Source organism: Dendropsophus ebraccatus, chromosome 1, assembly GCF_027789765.1.
Source record: "Dendropsophus ebraccatus isolate aDenEbr1 chromosome 1, aDenEbr1.pat, whole genome shotgun sequence".
Classification (NCBI taxonomy): domain Eukaryota; kingdom Metazoa; phylum Chordata; class Amphibia; order Anura; family Hylidae; genus Dendropsophus; species Dendropsophus ebraccatus.
This window is the reverse complement of record NC_091454.1, coordinates 171393589-171418217: the sequence shown is the minus strand read 5'-3', so window position 1 is coordinate 171418217 and position 24629 is coordinate 171393589. Positions and strand designations below refer to the sequence as shown.

Here is a 24629-nt window from a genome sequence, read left to right as displayed (position 1 = left end):
AAATGAGCATGAAAGCAGCTGGTCTTCTTGGCTTATGGCTTTATTGTCTACGTGAGGGCATTGGCAAGATCACAGTCTGCAGCAATGACTTCTCTGGGGAACTTTCTGAAACTGCTTTCCTGGGCACTGACATCCCACTAGTGCCTGTAATATTCCCCAATTTAGATGCCCTTGAAAGACACAGCTGACATTTAATTTTAATTTTGGCAACTGTTCACAAAGAAACATAGGTAACACCACAAACCTCATCAAATGTGATCTCCTCATAGTCCCAGTTCTCAATATTAAAAAGTAGGATCACTCTGCCATTCTTGTCTCTGCTGGTTAAAATCCCAGGATAACCAGCTTCTATGGTACTTCTCACAGCCTCTGGTGTCAGGTTCTCAAACAGCTCGGGGTACTGCTGGCGGAAATTTACATAGCCTGTTGGAAAAATTGTGGATTAATCTTTATGAAGGGGTCTTCTTGGAAAGACTCATTCCATAAATAAATGGCGTAATAATTAAATAAGTTGGTTTATTGGTCTCTTGGTCTAATATTACATTTTAATCACACAATAGGAGAAGAGAAGTGGTTGCTGTCGGCCACCTTTCAATCTCCAGACGGGTAATCGGTAAAATGCAGAACTTCTACAAATAAAGGAAAATTATGGATTCTGTTTGGCGCCAAACCTTTATTTAAAAAACGACCTGGTTCCTTTAATATGGTGAGAAAGATGGCTCACGGCTTCTGGTATCAATTCACACTTTTATTAATGCTACGTGTATCAAGGGCAAAATCCCATCTTCATCAGGCATCATGATGAATCAACCATTTTTCTTTTACTTAGTGATAGAGTACAGTTAGAGTAGTCAAACTATGGAATGCTCTATCCCAAAACATAACAATGACAGATACTATGTCAGCATTCAAAAGACACCAGCAAAGAATAGCACGAAAAGTGCAGCATTTCATAATGATAGTAGTAGGGTTTTTTTACTATCATTATAGAGTGCTGCACTTCTAGGGATATTGCTATGGCCCAGAGTGCCGAGTTGGCGTTATGCAGCAGGTGGGCTGGGCGTTTGGTGGCTGGAACACTTGGGCACTTGTCACTGGGACACTACAATATTCTTTTCTTTGCTGGTATGTTCATGGTTGCATAATTAACATCCCATTCTCAGCAGGATGGCCACAGTAACCTGACAGACAGCACAAACATGGTGTGAACCCAGCCCTATCCAATAAAAAAAGTTAGATGTAATTTAGCATTAAATATCCTAGAAAGGATGAACCCGTGTTTTATTTCTTTCAACCAAAGTTGCTGTGTAAGTATGAGTAGATCCCTTTGTATTCATTGACTAGGTCTGTACATAGTGGCTTGTGATATGGTTGCATGGAGTTGGTCAACATGTGACTCATTTGTGGCTGCCTTTGCATCTGTCAGTACACTGACTACTTCATGTCTCATTCTGCTCAATGTCCCATGATTCCTTTAATGTGGGATTTCATGCACAAAAACCACATTGTATTTCATGTGGAACAATTTCATGGATTCGCACTAAAGTGACAGCTGCACAAGTGCGAGCTTCACATATCAATTTACTGTTCTGGACTGACTGTAAGGTGGACAAGTGGGTGACTGACACATACCATGTATTTACTCTATTCAGTACTCTGTTGTAGTGATGAGCGAATACTGTTCAATCAAATAGATATTCGATCGAATAGTAAGGTATTCGATCTATCGAATATTATGAAATAGCCAAATATTCGATATGCGTTCAAATCCCCCAGCTTCCGATTTTTACCTGAAAGTTCTCATAGACTTTAATGGGATCGAATATTCGGGAGATATTCGTACAATATTGAATATTCGAATATTTCACTATTCGCTCATCACTACTATAGTAAAGGACTAAATAAGGTTCAGGAGGGAAGGGAACAAGAGGACACAGTGAGAGGTTAGCTGGGGGAAAGATCAGAAGCAAGGTGAGAAAATATTATTTTACTGAAAGAGTAGTAGATGCTTGGAACCAACTTCCAGCAGATGTGGATGGTAAATCTACAATAACAGAATTTAAACCTGCCTGGGATAAACATAAATCTATCCTAAGATAATAAGAATGGAATTACTAAAAGGGCAGCCTAGATGGACCAAGTGGTCTTCTTCTGCCGACAATCTTCTGTGTTTCTATGTAAGGATTTACTCTCATCAAACGGATGGTAATAGTGGTTTGGTGGGGTAGGTTGGTGGATACAAAGTCGCTTTAATGGTGTCACAGGAATTCTTGAATTAGAGGATTTTCCTTTTTTTTGTAAATATTGCTAATTGAGCACATTAACATAATCAGGGCACAAGAAGTTTTTTTTTACTGTCTTTGACAATATTCCCATACATTACATCTAAGAAATAACGTGAAATTCAACCTCAGATATTATATGAAGGTGTAATGAGTCCCACAAAACAAATAAAGAGAACACTTTAGAGGCAACTAAGATATAAAAAAAATCACTTTAGAATGCATCATGATTTCTAAAAGTGACATAGAGGTGCCCATCACTCATCAATACACTATAAATGACTGTATAATATACTGTTAGTTTGGTTTTAGCAAAAAAGCACACTGTGATGGCCTCTATAATGCTTGTGGTTGTGACCTATAAAGTTTTTTTCATGCTTTACGATGTACCTTATTTGAGGTTCTATACTACCTGCACTCTTTCCTACAAACCTTATTCAAGTCTGGGAAGGGTTAATAGTAATCGAGGAACAGAGGAAATAATTTCTGAATGAGGAAATCCCTATGAAGTCGGTCACAGGACGGTAAATGTCTCCTTTTTTCTGTGTGTTTGGTTAGTAAGGGAAGCTCTCAGTTCCCTGGTCTCTGAAGGGGAGATTGTTCTCCTCCCTAGGGCCCTCTGCTCACACTCTCTACAAAGTGACTGTGTCTTGCCGCTGCCACTTGTACAGTGCGGCATTATACTCATTCTCCTTAGCTGGTTGTGTTTCTGTTTTATTATGTCTACTTCATAAGTTCTGCTTATAATAACGGCTCCTCTGGGCATCCAATGCTAAAATGCTGTTTTTCAAGTTTAACTTTTGAAAGGCAGCGATTCAGAAAATCATTATTCTAATGGGACCCGAGAGTTAAACTGTAAAATACTTTAGTGATTCTGTTTATTTTTTCTTTTTCTTTGTTTTTTGGGGGATGCTTTTTTAAAAGTCTCCTGTGTTGTATGCACATAGAGCATTACATCTTATTTCAAGTGCTGTTTTTACATTATTTTGAAAGTATTGTATATTCTTCATGTGCAACTTCAATCAAATATGTGGACGTCAACAGTAAATGAGTACATTACATAGGGAAAACAGTAAGGTGGGTTCAGTAAAGTAACATTATAGGAAAATCAGGGAATAGGCACTGATATTTATATGCACCACTCACAAACTTATAATAAGGGATACATATTGGTTATTTTAGGATAAATTACCGCTATAAATACATGGGGTTGCCAAGGGTCAGGGACATAAAGTATTTTCTACCCTCTGTGAACGATTTTGTTGCAATAACAGAGCAGTAATATGGATAGTTAAATATAAAAACTTCAAGTTGTTAAATATAGCTGTGTTCTTCCTGAAACAGCACCACTTTTGTCTTTAGTTTGTATATGGTATTGCAACATGGTTCCACTAAATAAATGGAGTACAGTTGCAATGACACTACCAACCTGAGGACAGATGTGGCAGTGTTTATAGGGAAAAAAACAGATATGTGTTTCTAATCCAGGATTGAAGGGGTTATCCAGCACTTTAAAGTGGTTATCCAGCACTAAAAAAACATGGCCACTTTCTTGCCCCACTCTTGTCTCCAGCTTGGGCGGGGTTTTGCTGCTCAGTTCCATTGAAGTGAATGGAGCTTAATTGCAAACCACATCTAAACTGGAGACAAGAGTCGTGCTGTCTCTGGCCATGTTTTTGTAGCACTGGATAACCCCTTTAAGGATCCTATACATATTACACATATGTCAACAGAGCCTATCGATTATGGCCTATCGATTGACTCTCCCTCTACAGAATTTGGGGGGAGAGAAGGATCGAGTGTGTTAAAGTTCAAATGCCTTATCATTTTTTTTCTGTGGGAGATAACTTAACCCCCTTTTTCGATTCTGAGCAAAGAGGATCCAGAGGGATAGCAGAGGCCCAAATGAGAATGTGGCAATAGCTATCAAATAAATATGGCTACTTTAGAGTAAGAAATCCTGCACAGTGCAGAACCCTGTTTAGGTGTCCAACAAAAATTAGAGAAGCGAATCCGACAAATTCCGATTTGCAGCGAATCGGGCGTTAAATCCGCTTTGTGGCAATGCTCAAATTTGCCAGATTTGCAAATTTACTAAACATGGCGGCCGCACATGTCAGCCTACAGAACAGAGATCCAAAATACCTTGCGCCCGTCCAATAATCTGCAAACCCCACTGTGATGTCAGCAACCCCCCGCCCCTCTTTATAAGGTGATTGGCTTCCTGGAGGCGGCCAGTCAGCTGTGTATAGTGGAGAGTAGGTTGCAGCAGACAGTTAGAGCAGAAAGAGAGATACAGAGAGATAGGGACAGAGAGGAGAGGAGGGTGTATTGTGGGTGGTTTTCTGTGGGTGAAGCCATTGTCCAGTATACCAAGTCACTGGGTGCTGGGTGTGCATTATAGGAAGTCAGTGGGTGCTGAGTGTGCATTATAGGAAGTCAGTGGGTGCTGGGTGTGTATTATAGGAAGTCAGTGGGTGCTGGGTGTGTATTATAGGAAGTCAGTGGGTGCTGGGTGTACATTATAGGAAGCCACAGTGAGCACAGTGTCCATCTTAACACCTCACTGGGTGCTCATTTACCAATGTCCACTGCTGTCCTGGAAGAAAATTAATATTACGCCGATGATCCACCAATGTACACTACTGTCCATGGCGGAAATTGAACAGGCTGATTGACATTTTCCAATTTTAACACTGTCACAGCAACAGCTGTTGAAAAAAATCGCTGCTCTGTAATATTCCCACTATTGTAGCTACTATAGTTTGCCTGTTTTAATAAAAATTTGTTTGTATGTGATTCAGGAATATTTGCGAATTCTCACAAATATTCGCAAACTTCGCGAAGCAAATTTCCGTGTGATTCGCTCATCTCTAGTGTCCACTGCAGCTGCCTGTATTGTATATGGGACATATTCTTCCCTAGATGCAATGCGTTAAACTGAGTAGCATTTTAGGAGAAAAACATGAAATTTGTGATGAATGAGGTTCAACAATTAAGTAAATCACACGTTTCTATGGTTTGGCTCCTGTACTTTGTTTTGGGCCTCTATCCAAAAGAAACGTAACTCTACTAATTTCAGTGGAGAAGGTAACCTGCATGATTTTCACTATATATTATATGGACATGTCATAAGGGAAACTATCACTTACAAATAGTAGATTTTCCCCATCAAACCTCATGTATATTTCAACTTCAATCCTTGGTTTGTGTGTTACATATCCCTCCCTCTAATAGGATTGGCCTCTTAGGTATTCTACACTTCAGGAGTTATAAGTCTCAAGACACTGACAGCAGTAAAGTATTCATTCTGGCAAAATATCCTACAAGGAAAACAGTGAGGAAGCTTATTCTCTGTAACACAAATCTATCCGGAACTCCATAGACATTCACCCTTTGGAAAGTTAATGAGGAAGCTGCAAGTGCATTAAAAACTGACTGGAACTCTTAATAAATCTGACAGGGACAGGGGATGAATTCAATGAGATGCCCAGAGTAAGGGCCCTATTCCACGGGACGATTATCGTTCAGATTATCGTTAAATCGTTCGAATCTGAACGATAATCGTTCGGTTGAAATGCAGTTAACGATTAACGACCGAACGAGAAATCGTTGATCGTTTAATAAGACCTGGACCTATTTTTATCGTTGCTCGTTCGCAAATCGTTCGCATTGAATAAGACATCGTTCGGTCGTTCTCAATAGATACGAACGCAATAGCGAATAAATAGCGAAGAGAAACGATCGCAATTACGATCATAAGTAACGATTATCGTTCCATGGAAATGAGTGAACGTTTTCAGGTCTTTCGCAATAGCGGTCGTTTGAGATCGTTAATCGTTAACGATTATCCAAACGATAATCGTCCCGTGGAATAGGGCCCTAAGTCAGGGCTATAAAGGGAAAGACCTGAACCAGACCATGTTGCTGCTTGGCTTTTTGGAGACGGGGGGGGGGGGGGGGGCAATCTGCCGTAGACAATGGAGTGGGAACTTGTCTCCAAAACACCAAATTATTCTGTCCTTGGTGGTAAAACATGATACTAGAAATAAGTAAATCTCCCAAGATTTGTTTCAGGCCTCTCTGTCAGATTGTCCACCTGAAGTATGTACAGAAGCAGGGACTCCTATCAAAGGCATGTGTCCCTGCTCCTGCACAGTACACTGAGTGGCTGGGCTGCCTATTTCTAGGCTGCACAGTGTACAGGAGCAGGGGTGAAATTAATCCCAAAAAGTTCAGATTCTACAAATCCACATTTTTTGTGACATTTGGTCCAAATCTCACTTGTGTTAAATAGATTTGCTTATCCTTACATGGTGCTATAATGGTGGTCTATTCCGATCTTTGCTATAAGGCTGCTTTGTTTCTATATAAGTCATTTTATTATTTCGTATTCATTTTTTAAATGAATTAAAGTGAATCTGCCTCTCCCAACCCACACAGATATGCTTTTACAGTAGTCTGGGTGGTAGTACACAGTCCAAAGGTTGGGTAACCTGGGTACACCTTGCCTACGCCTGGGATTTTCTACCATCAGGACAATCCATCTGTCTAGGAATGATTGTCAGTGGAGCAAATAGCATAAGCTGAAGTACTCCATTGGAACTTGCTTGTTCTACTCAGAAAACCTTGAGGGGTTAGCTTCACCCAGTTGTGTAACCCTGGGACTCCAGCTACCAAACCTGAAACTCGCTGGACTTGTTTGGCATAAGGCGGTCTGTATCCTTTCCCTTATCCTAACCACGAGTACGAGACTTTTCTTCTATAGCACGAGTACGAGATTCTTCTCTAGTTATGGTCCCTAAGAACGCAAAACATATAATATAAAGTTGTCAGTTTCCAGCAAGGCCCTAATACAGCCCCTGAACTTACCTAGTCTTAAGTAACACCTATCTTCTACCTCACTACCTACAGCACCTGAACCTAAACCCTCTGTGTTGTTCATCAAGGGAAAGGACATTGTGGTTTGCATTTTTGTGATTATCTTTTGAGCTCATTTTACTCTACTGTATTGCACTGAAGTGTTTCTCTAAGTAAAGCTATACTTTGGTTAAGTCCTAGACTCACTTCTTATCCCGCACCACACTATGCTTATCCTTACAAAGTCTAATGCTAGTGTATCCAGGGGTTGGTATCAGTACCCCTGGCCACTGTGACAAGTGCCCAGGTAAAACACTAACTAGCCTACTGCTGTTACCATCTAGCAAACCCCAGGTCAAGGCACTATGGTCCTATTGCCCTAGGCCTGCTACGCCCCCTGGTTGGATTTCACCACATTGTTAGAAATCCCATGCCAATGCTGTGGTGTAGTGAAGGGGCGCAGGTGCACAAGTGATGTGACAAAGTCCAGGCAGAGGGTGTTCTTACAGTGAAAAGGAGTGGGAGATGAGAGTAGTGAGGCATAGCAGGCCTAGGGCACAGCCCAAAGGTGGGGTAACTGTCACCTGGGTACACCTTGCCTACTCCTGGGATATTCTACTATCAGGACAATTCATCTGTGTAGGATTGATCCTCAAGGAGTATTGGCAACAATATAGGTGTGAGTGACCTCTCCTTATATGACCAGTATAAAAGTGCCAGTATTGTATTCTCCAAGATCTAACACTTTCTAAAGCCCAGATGTAGATTTTTTTTAGTACATACCTATTCATACATATAGACTGCATACATACAGATATTAAAAGTTATACTGGAGCTTATCCTATGTGATGCATTATGGCAGAGATTAATTTGGTGCTTGTGCCCAGCAGCCCCTTCCTAAGCTCTGCTTCTAGTTATGGTCCCTAAGAACGCAAAACATTTAATATAAAGATGTCAGTTTCCCGCTAAGCAGTAAAGCTGTGTGCTATGAAGTCCAGGTGATGAATTCCATTATTCTTTACTTCTTGTTGCACAATTTCGGCATCATCCAGGAGATAGTGTTACTAGTTGTAAGCATTTACAAGGCAATTTGCAGTGTTTCGGCCACATTTCAGCCCGCGTTGTGCATGTGTAATGAGGCAGAGCTCTGTAGGTGGCCGCAGAATAGTAATTGATACACGAGGTCATGAACAGGCGGAGATTGGTTCACTTGTAAATTCCCAGAAGGAGAAGTTACACACTAGTTAATCGACACCAGACCCTCCCGGGGAGCACAACATGATGACGCAACACAAGGTAATCAGGAAAACGCCAGGCCCGAGCAATTATTTAGAACATTCTGGAAAATATTCCAAAAATGTCTATATTGTAAATAAATCATATATCCTATAAATGGCCCTTATGTGTTCTATTATGTGTTAGGATGTTATGGAATACAGCTCTCTGGGTGATGGTTCAAATGTGTATAGTAAGATATTGCTTTATAAGGCAGTCATGGAAATACGCCATAATATATGATAAATTGGGCTTAAATTAGTATCTTAAACAGTGAGTTTGTTTTTGCCATATTGATCATTATTACACTTCTTACTGCTAGCAATTCCTGCATCCCTGTAATATGATGTGTTAAATGTGTATACTATAGTATTTTTAAGCAGCACAATGTATCGAGGATATTCTGGCAGGGCTGCTACAGTAATACATAACCTTTATTATTATTCCTATAAACCATATTCCATGTATTCCGAATATAAAAGAAATTTACGCTTACACAAGTATAGGCAAATGGGGGTCTGGTCAGTGGTACCCATCAATTAGGGGATAGGAGGTATCACTTGGGCCTTGGGGCCTATTACTATTCCTATCAGACCTATGACTAAAGGCTGTATTACACAGCACTATAATAAAGGGGAGGCGAGCGCCAACCTGTCAGCTCAGCTCGCTTCCCCCTTGTTAACCGCTTGTTGCACTGTGCTCTTACTCACACAGACAGTAAACGGGGAGCAGCATGAGGGGCCGCTGGGAGCAGCAGGAGGGGCTGCCTGAACGATCCTTAGATCACCAATGCTCCTATTACACAGAGCGACACGCAGCAAACTGTCCCCGCACAAATTGTGCTCTTTTATAACATGTTAAAAGCGCTTTGTGGCCTTTTAAAATGTCCTGTGACACAAAGCAGTTATCGTTCAAGTAAGGCCAAAAATTGTTTTGTGTAATAAGGCCTGAAGCCCTGATTCTAGGCTGATTTATCGTCCTTTAAAGAGCAGCCCAAACTGGGGCCTAAACCTAGAGATCCTGATTAGGCTCCTCTCAATAGAGTGCGCACTTACTGGTTAAGACCCATTAGAGGTCCCTATACACCTTAGACTTAGCCAGCCGTACCCGCCACTATAGAGAACACAGAAACTCTTGGCCACATCAACCATTCCCGTGTATGGGGAGGACAGGTGGCAGATGGCAGAGATAACTGACGAGCGAACGATCATTCAGCCATTGGTTATTGAAGGTGTATGGGGAGCAGATTTGCAAGGCTGGGTTCACACTACGTATATTTGAGGCTGTATATTTGAGGCTGTATAGCAACCAAAACCAGGAGTGGATTGAAAACACAGAAAGGCTCTGTTCACATAATGTTGTAATTGAGTGGATGTCCGCCATTTAATGGCAAATATTTGCTGTTATTTTAAAACAACGGCTGTTATATTGAAATAATGGCCGTTATTTACTGTTATATGGCGGCCATCCACTCAATTTCAAAATTGTGTGAACAGATCCTTTCTGTGTTTTCAATCCACTCCTGGTTTTGGTTGCTATGAGGACCTGACAAGAGGACCAAATACAGCCTGAAACATACGTAGTGTGAACCCAGCCTAAAACTTAAATAAACACTGATACAATAAGAGACCACGTATCTGTTAGGTGGCATCACTACATGATAAGTGTAATTATAGGGGATGAATCAGGTTCCTGTGTTTCAGTAGAGCCATATGCCGACATTATAAATCCTCAGTCATGTAAGCTTAGACTAAAGGCTGTATCACACAGCACGATATAAGGGGAAGCGAGGGCCAGACTGTCAGTTCAGCTCTCCCTGCCCCTCACTATTTCTGCAGCAATTAAACAGAGCACCAAAAAATCATGATCTTTTAATATGTTGAAGGACCATGATCATTCGACATTGTGCATGTCAGCTGATCATGGCCTTTTAACATGTACTATTACACCAAACGATTATTGGCCAGAACTAGGGATGGTCCGAAACTGCCGGAGTTTGGGTTCGTATGAACCCGAACGCTCGGCATCAGATTTCCGCTGTCTGGCCGCTCCGTGCAGCGGGTGGATACAGCGGGAGGACCGCCTGGAAAACTGGAATACAGCCTATGGCTATGGCTGTATGCCAGTTTTCCAGGCGGTCCTCCCGCTGTATCCACCCTCTCCACGGAGCGGGCAGACAGCGGGAATCATTGCCGAGAGTTCGGACCATCCCTAGCTGGAACATTTGTTAATCGGACCAAGTGTGACCAATAATCGTTTGGTGTAATAGGGCCACAGGGGTGTCAAACTTTTATCCATCCATCCAGCTGTTGCAAGACTACAATTCCCATCATGCCCAAAGCTTTAGAATAATATAAATTGTAGTTTTGCAACAGCTGAAGAGCTGTGACTTTGACCCCAGTGTCTTACAGGGAAGCTATCTCCAACAGGTGGCACCAGAGAGCTGGAGGCGAATGACTTGTATATCCCCCCCCCCCCTGCGAGCATTGTATGGTGTTTAATACTACTCCCACCAGTCTAGCAGTCTCCTTAAAGAGTTTATCCAATACTAGAAAAAGAACAGCTACTTTCTTGCAAAAAAAGCACCACCCCTATATGTGGGATTACAATTCAGCATCTTTCCTTTCAAAGGATCTGAGCTTGAAAACCATAACTGAAGACAAGAGTGGTGCCGTTTCTAAAAGGAAATGGGCATTTTTTTAAGCCTGAAAAACCCCTTCAAAGAGGCGCAGAGGAATTTTTCTCCCATATAGAACATAAAACATTTTTTTATGGGTTTTTTTTGTGCAACATTATTGTATTCATAGGGTTCTTGGCATATGTAGTGGCCCTATGCCAGTGCAATAGGACTACAATGTACAGATTACACATGGTACACTCAGATAATAAACTTAAAGGTTAGTGAATTAATAAATTGTGACAAGAGCAAACTTTATGCTGTTGTTTTTTATGCCATTTTTTGACCAAAGCCAGAAGTGGATGCAGCAGCATTTGGATTAGTGCCATTTTTCTAATCTCAGCATGTGCTACATTTGGTCTGTCATTTGTCCCATGTATTTCCTTTAGGACTTAAAAGTTGAAGAAAAAACACATGTACAATGTAAAATAAAAGCGCCTACAAAGTGCTAATTACCTATTTTTTCATGCAGTTTAAAAATGTACAAAATTCTCCTACATACTACACAACCTACATAGAGACCTAATAAATTCCTAAGTGTTCTGTGATTTCCATCATTACAACCAAGAGGAATCTAATCTCTTTGGTCTATAATGTTATAGGTAATTACGCTTATACTTGTTACTATGCCAACCTGTATCACTCACGTCACCACTGGAAAGTAATAGGTTTTTTTTTCCAAATTTCTAACTTGTTTGCGGCTTTTGTTCACAGCTCAGTGGGTAAGAAACAAGCGGCACTCAGGGTGGGATAAGAAACGTTTCAGATGATCAGAAACACTCAATATTATATGAGATTTCTTTTTTATGTTTAGAGGTTTTAGGAAAAGGTATTCTCAGAAAATTAAGTTTTTATGGTAAACATGTTTTTGTAAGAATTTTTTGTGATTTTTCTAAAATTGATTTAGTATTTTACTATCTCTTCTAATTACTAAGCCCAGTATAGTCACCTGTCCTAGTGCCTGCGCAGAGCTGCGTCCTGCTCCTGGACCCCGCCGGCTACAACTCAACCCAGCTAACGGATGCCCCGCTCAGCTAGTCAGTGACTGGGGCGGGACACTGCTGGCTGAAAGGGCTATGGGCCCTATTCCACCGGACGATTATCATTTGCATAATCGTTAATGATTAACGATCTCAAACGACCGCTATTGCGAAAGACCTGAAAACGTTCACTCATTTCCATGGAACGATAATCGTTACTTATGATCGTAATTGCGATAGTTTTTTCTTCGCTATTTATTCGCTATTGCGTTCGTATCTATTGCGAATGACTGAACGATGTCTTATTCAATACGAATGATTTGCGAATGTTTTGCGAACGAGCAACGATAAAAATAGGTTCAGGTCTTATAAAGCGATCAACGATTTCTCGTTCGGTCGTTAATCGTTAACTGGATTTCAACTGAACGATTATCATTTAGATTCGAACGATTTAATGATAATGTGAACGATAATTGTCTGGTGGAATAGGGCCCTTATGCTGGGTTTACACGGAACGATTATCGTGCAAATTTGCACGATAACGATCGAATTCGAACGATAATTGTACGTGTAAACGCAACGAACGATCGCACGACGAGCAAGAAATCGTTCATTTTAATCTTTTAACTTGTTCTTAAATCGTCTTAAATTCGCCGATCGTTCCGTGTAAACAGTCGTTGCGCGAAAGTCCCGCCGCCCAAAGTCCGGCCCCCTGCTCGCAGCCCGGCCCCCCACTCATCCGCAGCCCGGCCCTCCGCTCATCCGCCACCCTCGCTGCCGCCGCTCCGATCGCCACCCCCGCCGCCAGCGCTCCGATCGCCATCCCCGCTGCGATCGCCACCCCCACCGCCGCCGCTCCAATCGCCACCCCCGCCGCCAGCACTCCGATCGCCACCCCCGCCGCCAGCGCTCCGATCGCCATCCCGGGCCGGGCTGCGGGCGCGCGATCGCAAAATGATTTTTCCGTACCATATATCATACTGATCGTTATAAAAAAAAAATTGTTACTTCGAAATAGTTAATCGTGTGATCGGGCCAATTATCGCTCCGTGTAAACTTAGCATAAGGGTCCATTTAAAAGGGTCCACAGAAAGATTATCCCACAGATTATCTGCCAAAGATTTGAAGCCAAAGCCAGGAATGGATTTGAAAAGAGGAGAAATCTCAGACTTTCCTTTATGACCTGATCTCTGTTTATAATCTGTTCCTGGCTTTGGCTTCAAATCTTTGGCAGATAATCTGTCAGATAATCTTTCTGTGTAAATGGACCCTTAATCCCACTCATCTGTTAGGTCGAACCTCGGTCGTGATGTACCCGGAATCAGGGAGAAGGTGACAGCCATCAGGATCCGGGAGCTCTGTGATGCGGCACAGCGCGGGCACTGAAAGCGGTAAGCATATTGTTTTCCCTGCCGGACTTCTCTTTTGAGCTGAGACTTTTTGTTTTGACTGTAATAATTAGGATAAGATGGCTAAAGAGTGATCTGTACAGAATTACAGTAAGGCTGGGTTCACACTACGTATATTTCAGTCAGTATTGTGGTCCTCATATTGCAACCAAAACCAGGAGTGGATTAAAAACACAGAAAGGATCTGTTATTGTTGTTATTGTTGTTTTAAAATACCAGCAAATATTTGCCATTTAATGACGGCCATCCACTTAATTACAACATTATGTGAACAGAGCCTTTCTGTGTTTTTAATCCACTCCGGGTTTTGGTTGCAATATGAGGACCACAATACTGACTGAAATATACGTAGTGTGAACCCAGCCTATAAGTATATGGCAACATAGCCTTCCCTCCAATTATGAATCTGCCCCATACATCTAATAGGGTCTTGAGTTCATTGTGCCTATGTCCATGGGGCTTGCTGTAAAGCATTTCACTAAATTGAAAAGACAGCTCATGTAAGATGGCTGCCCCTATAGTAATGTACTAAAAATATAAAAAAATCTGTAAATAGAAAAAAATTAGAAAATAATGTTTAGGTATCCGGATCTGATATGTAAAAAAAAAAAAATCTAGGTGACGCATTTACTTTGAGGCCAGGTATGACAGGTCAGATACAGGGAATCTGCTCCCAGTTTACACTGCTACATTCGTAGTTATAATTTAGAGTAATATTTGTGACATTTATGGACAGAATTGTTAATGAGGGAAAGCCTGATCACATGTCTGGTAATCGGTTTCACTTGATAAGTCTTAACATTTTTAGACAGTGATCACACAACCACGTAGGCTGAACGGCCTTTTACACGGGCTAATTACAGTTAAAGGCATTGACCACTTTATAGTAAAATAGTTCAGTGTACAGTATTAGTAAGTCTACTCACTGTATACACTGACAGCAGCTCCCTGTGTACCTCATAGAGCTACAATCAGACTCCCCTTCTCCAAGCTGTGCTGCCCTGCATTGTGGTGAGTCTGTCCATAGGATGGCCAACATGGAGGAGCATGTGACCATGCCCCGCCTCCAGTGTCCTCCATAGGAATATACAGGCTCAGTGGTGGACACTGGGGGTGGGGCATGGTCACATGCTCCTCCATGTCGGCCATCTTATTGACAGACTCACCACAGAGCAGGACAGCACAGCCTGGAGGAGGGCGGTTTAGCTCTTTGAGCTACACAGGAAGCTGCAGTCAGTAAGTTCAGTGAATACACATTAAACACAGCAATAGTTAGTGTGGTCCAGCCACTCGATTAATTGTGGTGTGTAAAGGCCCTGCAAAAGAGCACCAATCTCGCTGATCAGTGCTTCTTGGCAACTGCACACAGCCACACATCAGACCGTGTAAAAGGGACAGTATACATACAGCCCCAGCGATGACCGTGTGTGGCTGCCACAACGATGTATCAACAGTAATCAGCATTACTTAAAGGGAGCCTGTCACCCCCAGAAGCCCCCCGAACCCACCCATGGACAGGGCCCCGCACACATATCAGCTGCTGCATGTCCTGCTCCCGCTGCCGGTCCCACCGTGGAGATCTGGCCATTGGCTCAGCTGCGCGATCATTATGCAAATGAGCGGAGATGAGTCCGATGGCCATAGGAAATCACTGGGGCAGTGACAGCCAGATCTCCGTACCAGTATAGGGAGCGGGAGACGCAGTAGCTGATATGTGTCCACGGGTGGAATGGGTTTGGAGTGACTGCTGGGGGTGACAGGTTCCCTTTAATTGTAATCAATTTTCTATACCTTAGAAATTTGCCATGGATTCTCAGCAAATTCCATAATTCAAGGACTTCATTGTGGATTTTCAATTCCCCATAAAAGTCAGTTGGGAAAATCTGCAACAAATCTGTGTGCTTTTCCCCTGCAGAAGTCGACATGCCCAGAGGTTTGTTCAGATCTCATCCACTGTGCTGCTGCTGTATTCTCTGTGGATTTATCATCAGCAAATACAGACAGAAAATCTGCATCCGTCTGAAAGGATAATGAACATATATACAATAAACTACACAGAGAGAACCACTGCACCAGACTGAGGGAAAGTCTCCAATAAACGTTCTCTTTAATCCACTTCCAAAACAACATGCAGACAGTGAAGGCAATATTTTGGCAATAAAATGACCTTTCTCAGGCCCACATGAGGGTTTTATTGGAAGAGCTTTCTTGCAGTCTAGCACAGTGGCTCTCTTTGTTAAATTGCAAGTTTTACTGGGTGATGGTGAGTCCGAAGTCATTTTTGCACAGCGATTAACATAGATGGTGCTGAGGGTTGCTATTACGTTCTTGGATTAGTCATCCAAGCTATATGTAAGTAGTGATCAATAACTGGGAAAAGGACAGGCGGCTTGCTTGGAGCACTGCATCTATCTGCCAGTTAATGCACTGTGGGACAAAATGAGGTTTTTTAATTGACACTTTATTAAGGGGAGATATTATAGTCCTGGCGAGCGTAATTAACTTTATTATCTTCCCAGAAAATACCTTGCTAGGACTTTTTACATCACTAATGCTCAGAAAGCTAGTGCACTAGCTCCACCTACTGGTTATGTAGCTAAATTAGGGAAAAAAGCATTAGGACATGAGTAAATATTTCGCTTTTTCCTTGTGCTTTAATTTTTAATTATAGTTACTTTTATTTTAAAATCTGAGCTGGTAAAACTAAGGTATACTAGAGTTCTGCACGTATACCTTGTTCCTTTATGTGGTTACCTAGGATTAAGAAACAGTGCAAGAAACAGTGACAATCTTGTATGCAGTTTGTGTGTGGTATTATTAAAATTAATGGAATCAAATAGTAATACCACATACAACCTAAGTAATGACAACAATAATAATAATAATAATAATAATAATAATAATAATAATAATTAATTATTATTATTATTATTATTATTATTATTAGATGTAAGTATCCCAACAATTGTTCATATGCCTGACAGGAGAATACGGGCATAACTATTATTCTTGGTACAATGTTTTTATTATTTTTCGGGTATTTTCACACAAAATTGACATTTGCGAATATACATCAAAGCATTAGTTATCAGTACAATATAAAGAAAACAATATAATTTACAATGATTACATGTTCACATGTTCAATGTTCACAAAAAATAACTATTATTCTAAACCCCTCCATTAATATGCATAGGCTGTGTCATCAATAAGGTCTTATAGGTTATATATGAAACAACTCATATTGAATAGACCCAAGTGGCAAATAATTTTTTCCACAATCAGCTCTAAATAGGATGGCTCAGTTGTCTTAGGGACCCATTATTGTGTCAGATCTTGGGACCACCAGAGAACCCTCATATACTTTGGTGGGCCAACCCAAAGTGTATATATAATCAATTGTACGAATTGGGGCATGCACCGCATAGACACACAAACGTTTACACAACTATAATTAAAGCAACCCCAGTGCATTTTAAGGCACAACTTATTGAAGTCAATGTCCACCATATAACGTTTTACTTGCTCTGTGCTCTGCCATAAGACGCTCAGTACATTTTATACATGGGCTCTATTCTAAATACTAGCACCTGTGCATGAAACTTCCTACCATCCAACATGCATTTGCACATGTCTACGCCCAATCTAATGATCACTTGTAAAAGTAACATTGCATTAACACTGTAAATATACAACAATCTTTCATATTAGCCGTCTCACTGCTGGAAAATATCTGATTTTTAAGGTAATAGAGCCACTATTTCCATTTGTTGTACGGCACTGCAGCTTAGCACCATGTACTTAAGCAGCTCTCTGAAATGTATTTCCAGCACAAGTATTCTATCAGTACTGAGAGCATACAGCTTTATCCCACGGATGCTAATCCGTGTACATTCTAAGGCCATGTTCACACAATGTATTTTATCATTAAACAAGTTTTCAACGACCGTTGTTTAATAACAAAGGCCAATGACATTGCAGCCTATGGAACCACATCCGTAGTGTATATACACCGTATACACTACGGCCAGGGTTCTCTGTGGCCGCACAAAATAATTGACAAGTCTATTTTGAGCGGCAACTATTCATTGAACAGCGGCTGCACAAGACAGCCTGTGCTCACAATGTAAAGTACGGCTCCCGGACGTACATTACATTGTTCTCTATGGCTAATTGGAGTGCGGGCACACCCGAATGTGTCCACATTCCAATTAATATTAAGTAATGTTCACCTAGCTTATGTTCACCTAGTTCACCTGCAGTATCGGCCGGGTGAACATCTGAGACCACGGCCATTGTTTTGTCAAACAACGGCCGCTGTTCTCACTGTGTGTGAACATGACCTAAAGCTGTGCTCTGTTCTTTTAGCTGTGTGATGGGCGTCTTTTAGGATAGACAGCAATTTAAGTCCAAATAACATTTGCTATTTTATAATGATGGCAGAAATGTATGTAATAACTACCGTCATTATGAAATAAGGGACGTTATTTGGCCTCAAAATGACGGTCGTGTAAAATTATGGCCAGAATAAGACAGCGAAAACTTAACAACAGGGTAGAGCGAAAACTCAAATTGTGCCAGAATACGGCACGTGAGCCAGAGTCAGCGTTACCTTCTAAACATTCCCATATCTCATGAACGACCACTGCTATCTGAGGTAAGCAATCTTCTATTACAGTAAGTACGATACATGTGTGATAGGGGGAGGTTTGGCTCTGAGGTTTCCAGTCCCCTTATCCAAAGGTGAAATGAAGAGGATGCTACATGTCCCCAGATCTTTACATTCACATCTATAGGAGTTCTGAAACTTGACATTCTGGACATTTAATACTGTTCCTTATTCTAGATCATAGGAAGTGACACGATCATCTTACCTTTCAGAAGGTCGTAGGCTCTATTCACATCAAATTTTCGGGCCCGAATGAAACGTAAAAAGAAGCTATCATCCTTCCCGACTATCTTCTCGGCCACCGTTTTGCAGAGCTCATCGCCAGTGTTTGCCTTCTCCTGTACTATGTTACGAAGTTCCTTTATAGCCGATTCTCGATTCTCATCTGTCTCATTTAACTCATCTTTAGCCTTGAAATGTGGGAAAAAACATGATATAGTATATGTGCCCGCTTTCCTGCATGTCTGTTTTAGTAAAGAATTGTTTTCCCCTATGAAATAACAAATCTGGGCCTCTTTTCCTATCATGTAGTTTGGAGACTATACAGCCGATAATCGCTTTGTGTTATAAAAGGCAACAATCAATGATGTTGTCTGATCATTGTCTTTCAACATGTTGAAAGAGCAAATATGCAGTAGGAGAGGCGGCAGCAGACCACCAATATCTTCTATGGGCTGCCCGGATGACCTAATGATCGCCCGGGCAGCCCCTCGTTCTTACCTACTCGCTAACGGCAAATGTAGTAGCGAGTGGGGAACAAGGAGCAAGTGAGCGCTGACCTGAGAGGTCGGCGCTTGTTTGCTTGTCTGAATCGGCCTGTGTAATGGGGTTTAAACTTCCAGTGCCTCAGGTGTAAAGACTATCTCTGGCATAGAGGGTCAGGACTAGCCAAAGTTTGCTCTTCCTTTTCTTGATTATAAGATGGAATGTTGCTTGATTTCTAAAAACACTCTTTTAAATAGACAGTGACCCAGTTATCAGACATGTGATGGGCGACATCAAAACATCAGTAACTACAGAAATATTTATTCTCCTGATGAAGCACTGTTACCAATTGGTGATAAAGGAAACCATTAAACATGGTTTAGTACAAAGAAGAGCCTTGTTCGCCTTTTAGTTGAAGTAAAGAATATCTGTCTCTTAGCTAATAGCTGTTTGCAAAGATATAAATCTGTGCTTTGCTTCCAAGTTCTATGATCAAAGAGGTCAGGCTGAGCTGCAGCATGCACATCTCCTCCACCCACCCTGCTTGGCTTCTGGCACCGATTCCTGTAAATCAATCATGTAGAGCCGGAAGGGTTGGGGGAGAGAGAAAATATGCATGCTTCAGTTGAGCACAACCTCTTTGACACTTGAATTTTGGTAGGTAAATGTGATTTTTCATCCTTTTGGTTTTTTTTTTTAAAGGGTTATCCAGTGCTACAAAAACATGGCCACTTTCTTTCAGAGACAACACAACTCTTGTCTCCAGTTCAGGTGCGATTTGCAATTAAGCTCCATTCACTTCAATGGAACTGAGCAGCAAAACCCCGCCCAAGCTGGAGACAAGAGTGGGGCTATCTGTGGAAGAAAGTGGCCATGTTTTTGTAGTGCTGGATAACCCTTTTAAGGTTTTAAAAATTTGATAACAATTCATAGACAGTACAGATAAACAATGTGACCAAGAATTGCCCATACTGGAGTCTAAACAATTCAAGTGAAGAACAAAATAGATCTCCAAAATCAAGTCAATCAACAAGAGAAATCCATAGCCTCCCACCCCAAAAAAAGACCTGGCAACAAGACAAGATGAGACTAGACACAAAAGGAAGGCCGGGGGCTGGGTCTGTAGAGATGGCTGGGAAAGTCAGGACAAATAGGGCTCAGGAATCTAGTGCACTGGCTCTACCTTCTGGTCAAATAAGTGAAAGCATAAAGACTATAGATAAGCGAACCTTGAGCATGCTTGAGTCAATCCGAACCCAATCGTTCGGCATTTGATTAGTGGTGGCTGCTGAAGTTGGATAAAGCTCTAAGGTTGTCTGGAAAACATGGATATAGTCATTGGCTGTATCCATGTTTTCTACATAGCCTTAGGGCTTTATCCAACTTCAGCACCCACCGCTAATCAAATGCCGAAAGTTAGGGTTCGGATGGACTCGAGCATGCTCAAGGTTCTCTCATCTTTAATAAAGACATAAGTAAATATTTAACTTTTTCCTTGCTCTTTAATATTTAATGATTGTTACTTTTATTTTTTTTTATAATAAGTTTTACTAATAATATCAGTGCAAAACTTCTACATAGGAGAGTACAACCTTAGCTGGTAAAACTAGGGTATACTACAGTACTGCATGTACTGTATACCTAATCCCTTAAAGTGGTTATCAAGAATTAGAACAAACATAGCTGCTTTCTTCAAGACACAGAACAACTAGGAATTAGGGATGGTCCGAACCAAGTTCGGTTGGGGTTCGTACGAACCCGAACGCTCGGCAATGATTCCCGCTGTCTGTCCTCTCCGTGGAGAGGGTAGATACAGCGGGAGGACCGCCTGGAAAACTGGGATACAGCCATAGCCATAGGCTGTATCCCAGTTTTCCAGGAGGTCCTCCTGCTGTATCCACCCGCTCCACGGAGCGGGCAGACAGCGGGAATCTGATGCCGAGAGTTCGGGTTCATACGAACCCGAACCTCGGCAGTTTCGGACCATCCCTACTTGGAATCAAGCAGTCATGGAATCAAGTAGTAATACCACACACAACCTGAGGACAGGAGTGGCGCTGGTTTTGGAGGAAACGTCTTAATCCTGGGTAATTTCTTTTTATATATTATTATTAGAATTTTCACTTTAGTTTAAACCTCCCAACTATCAAATGCCTTACAGGAGACTATGGGGATAAGTCAGGAGGAGTAAGTTTGCCTACAGTGATAGATAAATTGTAGAGATAATTTGTTGGTTTGCACCAACCTGAACTATAGGCATTTGAGCAGTGTCTGGAAAACATGGATACAGCCAATACTTGACATTTCCCTCTAAAACATAAGACTCCCTAATTACCTTCTGCACTGTGTGTTCTGGCAGCACTTCACATTTGCCAAACACGGCTCCATGGTCTTTGGTTGTCAGACGCTCTAGCTTGGCACGGAGAGACTGTTCCTCTTCTGAAACAATACGATATGTTCCTGTCTAAAAGCAACCAACACACATCAAGGCTGATGGAAAGCTGTTTCCAATAAAATGAACAATTCTTTTTTACCACATAGTTCACTATCTATAAGAGACCTCTATAGCCACTTGGAATGGATTCACTGTATGACCATCTAGCTGTACGGGCTAATACCCCAGAACACACAGAATGCATTACTACACAAACGTTACAGATGGTAAAAAGACTCTGACCCAAGCGACAGAGCACAATCAGATACTTACAATGTCTGACATTTCACTTCTTCTATGTCCACGCAAGAAGCTGGGAAATAATTAGAGAAAATAAGTATATAACCTTGTTACCAGTGAGGATGGTTGTCACATGTTAAAATGAATGACCTTTAATGTTTCCCTAAAATTGTCACTCTGAACCAAAAACCATAGCATATGATATAATAGTAAGTTATTGGCCAGTGTTCTTGCCAGGATAATAAAGGGGTTGTCCAGCGAAAATCTTTTTTTTTTCTTCAGATCAACTCAAGTTTTCCCATACTTATCAGCTTCTGTAAATAATGCAGGAAGTGTTGTTTTATTTCCAGTCTGACACAGTGCTCTCTGCTGACATCTCTGGCCAAGACAGGAACTTTCCAGAGCAGGAGAGGTTTTCAATGGGGATTTATAGAAAACCGAGACAAAGTTCCTGTCTCGGCCAGAGATGTCAGCAGAGAGCACTGTGTCAGACTGAAAATAAAACAACATTTCCTGCAGGACATACAGGAGCTGATAACTATGGGAAGACTTGAGATTTTTTAAAAGAAGTAAATTACAAATCTATATTCTTTAACTTTCTGACATCAGTTGATCTGAAAGCAAAAGATTTTCGCTGGATAATTCCTTTAAGTCAGCCACTATGACTTACTATATCTAGTTAGTATGCATGTACAGAATTAGAGTAAATCTTCATACACCATGGAGTTTGTGGAGTTACACCCTAGTCTATAACATCTAAACAGATATAGGTCTTATATTAATAGCGTGAATGACGGCTATAGGATTATCAGTTGTCACTTAGCAGCTCCCCTACTCTGACGGTACTAGGTGACAGACACTACACTAAAAACTACAGTATAGGTTTATTTATTTAATTTATTGATTATTTAACAATCCACCAGTATGGTATCTATTACTGAGAACATAAAATAAGTAAGACAAATGGAATGATATGGTTCTCCCCACTCTCTTCTAGAATATTTGCAGGAAAAGGTTCATCTGCGTCTGTCCTATATTACAAGTTCAGGGGTTTCAAAAATGACAAATAAAGTTAGCTCCTTCCTTATTCAAGATCCTAACATTTTATACAATATTGCAAGGTGCAGGAGATATGTCCATAGCTTTCCCATTCTGTTACATTCTATATAGTAGTGTCCCTCAACCTGTGACTCTCCATCTGATCCAAACATACATCTCCCAATATTCATGGACAGCAGAAGGTTACCTGGGCACACTGGGAACTGTATGTTTGCAACAGCTGGAACGCCATAAGGTGGGAAACAAATAGACATGGCATAGAAACATAGAAGATTGTCAGCAGAAAAAGACCACTTGGTCCATCTAGTCTGCCCTTTTAGTATTTCCCTCCTTATTATCTTAATATATCCCAGGCAGGTTTACATTCTGTTATTGTAGATTTACCAACCACATCTGCTGTAAGTTTGTTCCAAGCATCTACTACTCTTTCAGTAAAAAAGAGTAGGCATGCAATGTCTACCAAAGATTATACACTCTTCTCTGCATAGCCATATACTGTAGGCAAACACAGCAATGAATAAGCACCAGCCACAATAACTTAATGTAACCTGACCACTAATCAAATGTCTTTCCTATATTCTTCACCTACATAACACCATATAGATCCTATTGTGACAACAAGGATGTGATCCAATTACAGGTCTATTACAAATATCATACAGGCATTGTATCATCCACATTAGAACCAGAGGCATTGTGGATAAGCCCCATAAAAAACATAAATGCAATGACTTTAAATCAAAGGCATATAGAAAACTCAGTCTACCTAGTGTAACAGAACATATGTTCCTCCTCTAACCCTGGCTGATAAGCATGTTATCTTCAGGCAGAAAGCATCTGTTTCCTGTTCTACAATGTACATTACAATCACTGATACTGTGTGCAAGGACTCTGGTATCCCAATGATCCCACTTACCAGAGGCAATCTATCCTACTCACCGGTGAACAGTTGTAAGTAAAACAGCAATGTAAGTCAGCGTTGGATATGTTCAAAAAGTTCCAAATTGCAAACTAGGGTTTGGATGCATGGATTGTAATCACAATGTTTCTGCCCTGAGGACTCCAGCCCAAAGCTTCTATAGTCATCGGGTTGGGATTAGGCGTCACAAGGCATTACTCAGTCAGGCTTATTAATTAAATCAGCGCAGAACATTCAGGAGATGCCATTAGATGTTACAGAAAATGAGGAGAACACTGACTGCTTGAGAGGGGCTCTCAACAATAACCCTTTGGCTGGTCCTCTGGATTCCTGGGTAGCCATTAGTAATGCAGTTACTGAACCATGTTACCAGTTTGCCAGAACAATGTGAATGTAGTATTGAAAGGCCCCTTACCACATTGCATACAGCTAAACCAATCGTTATACCACATTACAAAAAGATCAGATATCTATTGATATAAATGACAAAACCCATGCACTGCTATTGTACCATGGAAGACCTCTCATTGCCGATAGGAATCGTGCAGGTCATTTACAACCATTTTACAGGGTTGCATAAATTCAGTGTGTCAGGAGATCAATATTGAAGAAAAATCATAGCTCCAAAAAATCTTGCATAAAATTCAAAAGACTTTATTCCAAAAGCATATTAAAAATTGAAGGTACAAGTAAAATCAACATGCCGATGCGTTTCAGGAACAAGCTCCATGAAAATGAGGAGACTCAGGGTCTCCAGATTTATTTCACCCTGATCTATTTCTTATATGAAGATAGAGAAGTGACATCTGCCAAGGAGCTTTTTTTTCTTCTTTTTTTTTAATTTTTTTACAAAATTCACACTGGAATAAAGAAATTATTTGTTTTAGGCTTTTTAACAGCTCAAAATACATTATTCTTCTATTGCATAGTGTGAATAAAGGTATAACATACTCCTTGGAAACAAAACTAGGTTTTGGACCAGGACCAGGTGGCGGCGGCAGCATGGGACCATATATATGTTACACGCCTATCCAAGGCTTGCTCAAGGTTAGGCAGATATATGGGCTAATATACAAGGTTACTATTTAGCCCTTTATATTTTTTATGCTCAACTTTGTGT

General features: G+C 41.1%; 1 protein-coding gene across 2 annotated transcripts in view; it reads right to left on the bottom strand.

Annotated features, from left to right (window-relative positions):
• RLBP1 (retinaldehyde binding protein 1) overlaps window positions 1-24629 on the bottom strand; it is a 37305-nt gene that overhangs the window by 5151 nt on the left and 7525 nt on the right. The window contains exons 1-5 of one of the 2 annotated variants that reach the window (XM_069956667.1): window positions 23530-23578; window positions 21565-21604; window positions 21193-21321; window positions 18358-18562; window positions 245-423 (exon numbers count right to left, since the gene is read on the bottom strand). In XM_069956667.1, coding sequence (XP_069812768.1) covers window positions 245-423; window positions 18358-18562; window positions 21193-21321; window positions 21565-21576 — 525 coding nt within the window. In that variant the 5' untranslated portion in view covers window positions 21577-21604; window positions 23530-23578. Of the gene's footprint in view, window positions 1-244; window positions 424-18357; window positions 18563-21192; window positions 21322-21564; window positions 21605-23529; window positions 23579-24629 lie in introns of those variants that run through there. The other variant, XM_069956666.1, reaches the window with a different exon arrangement.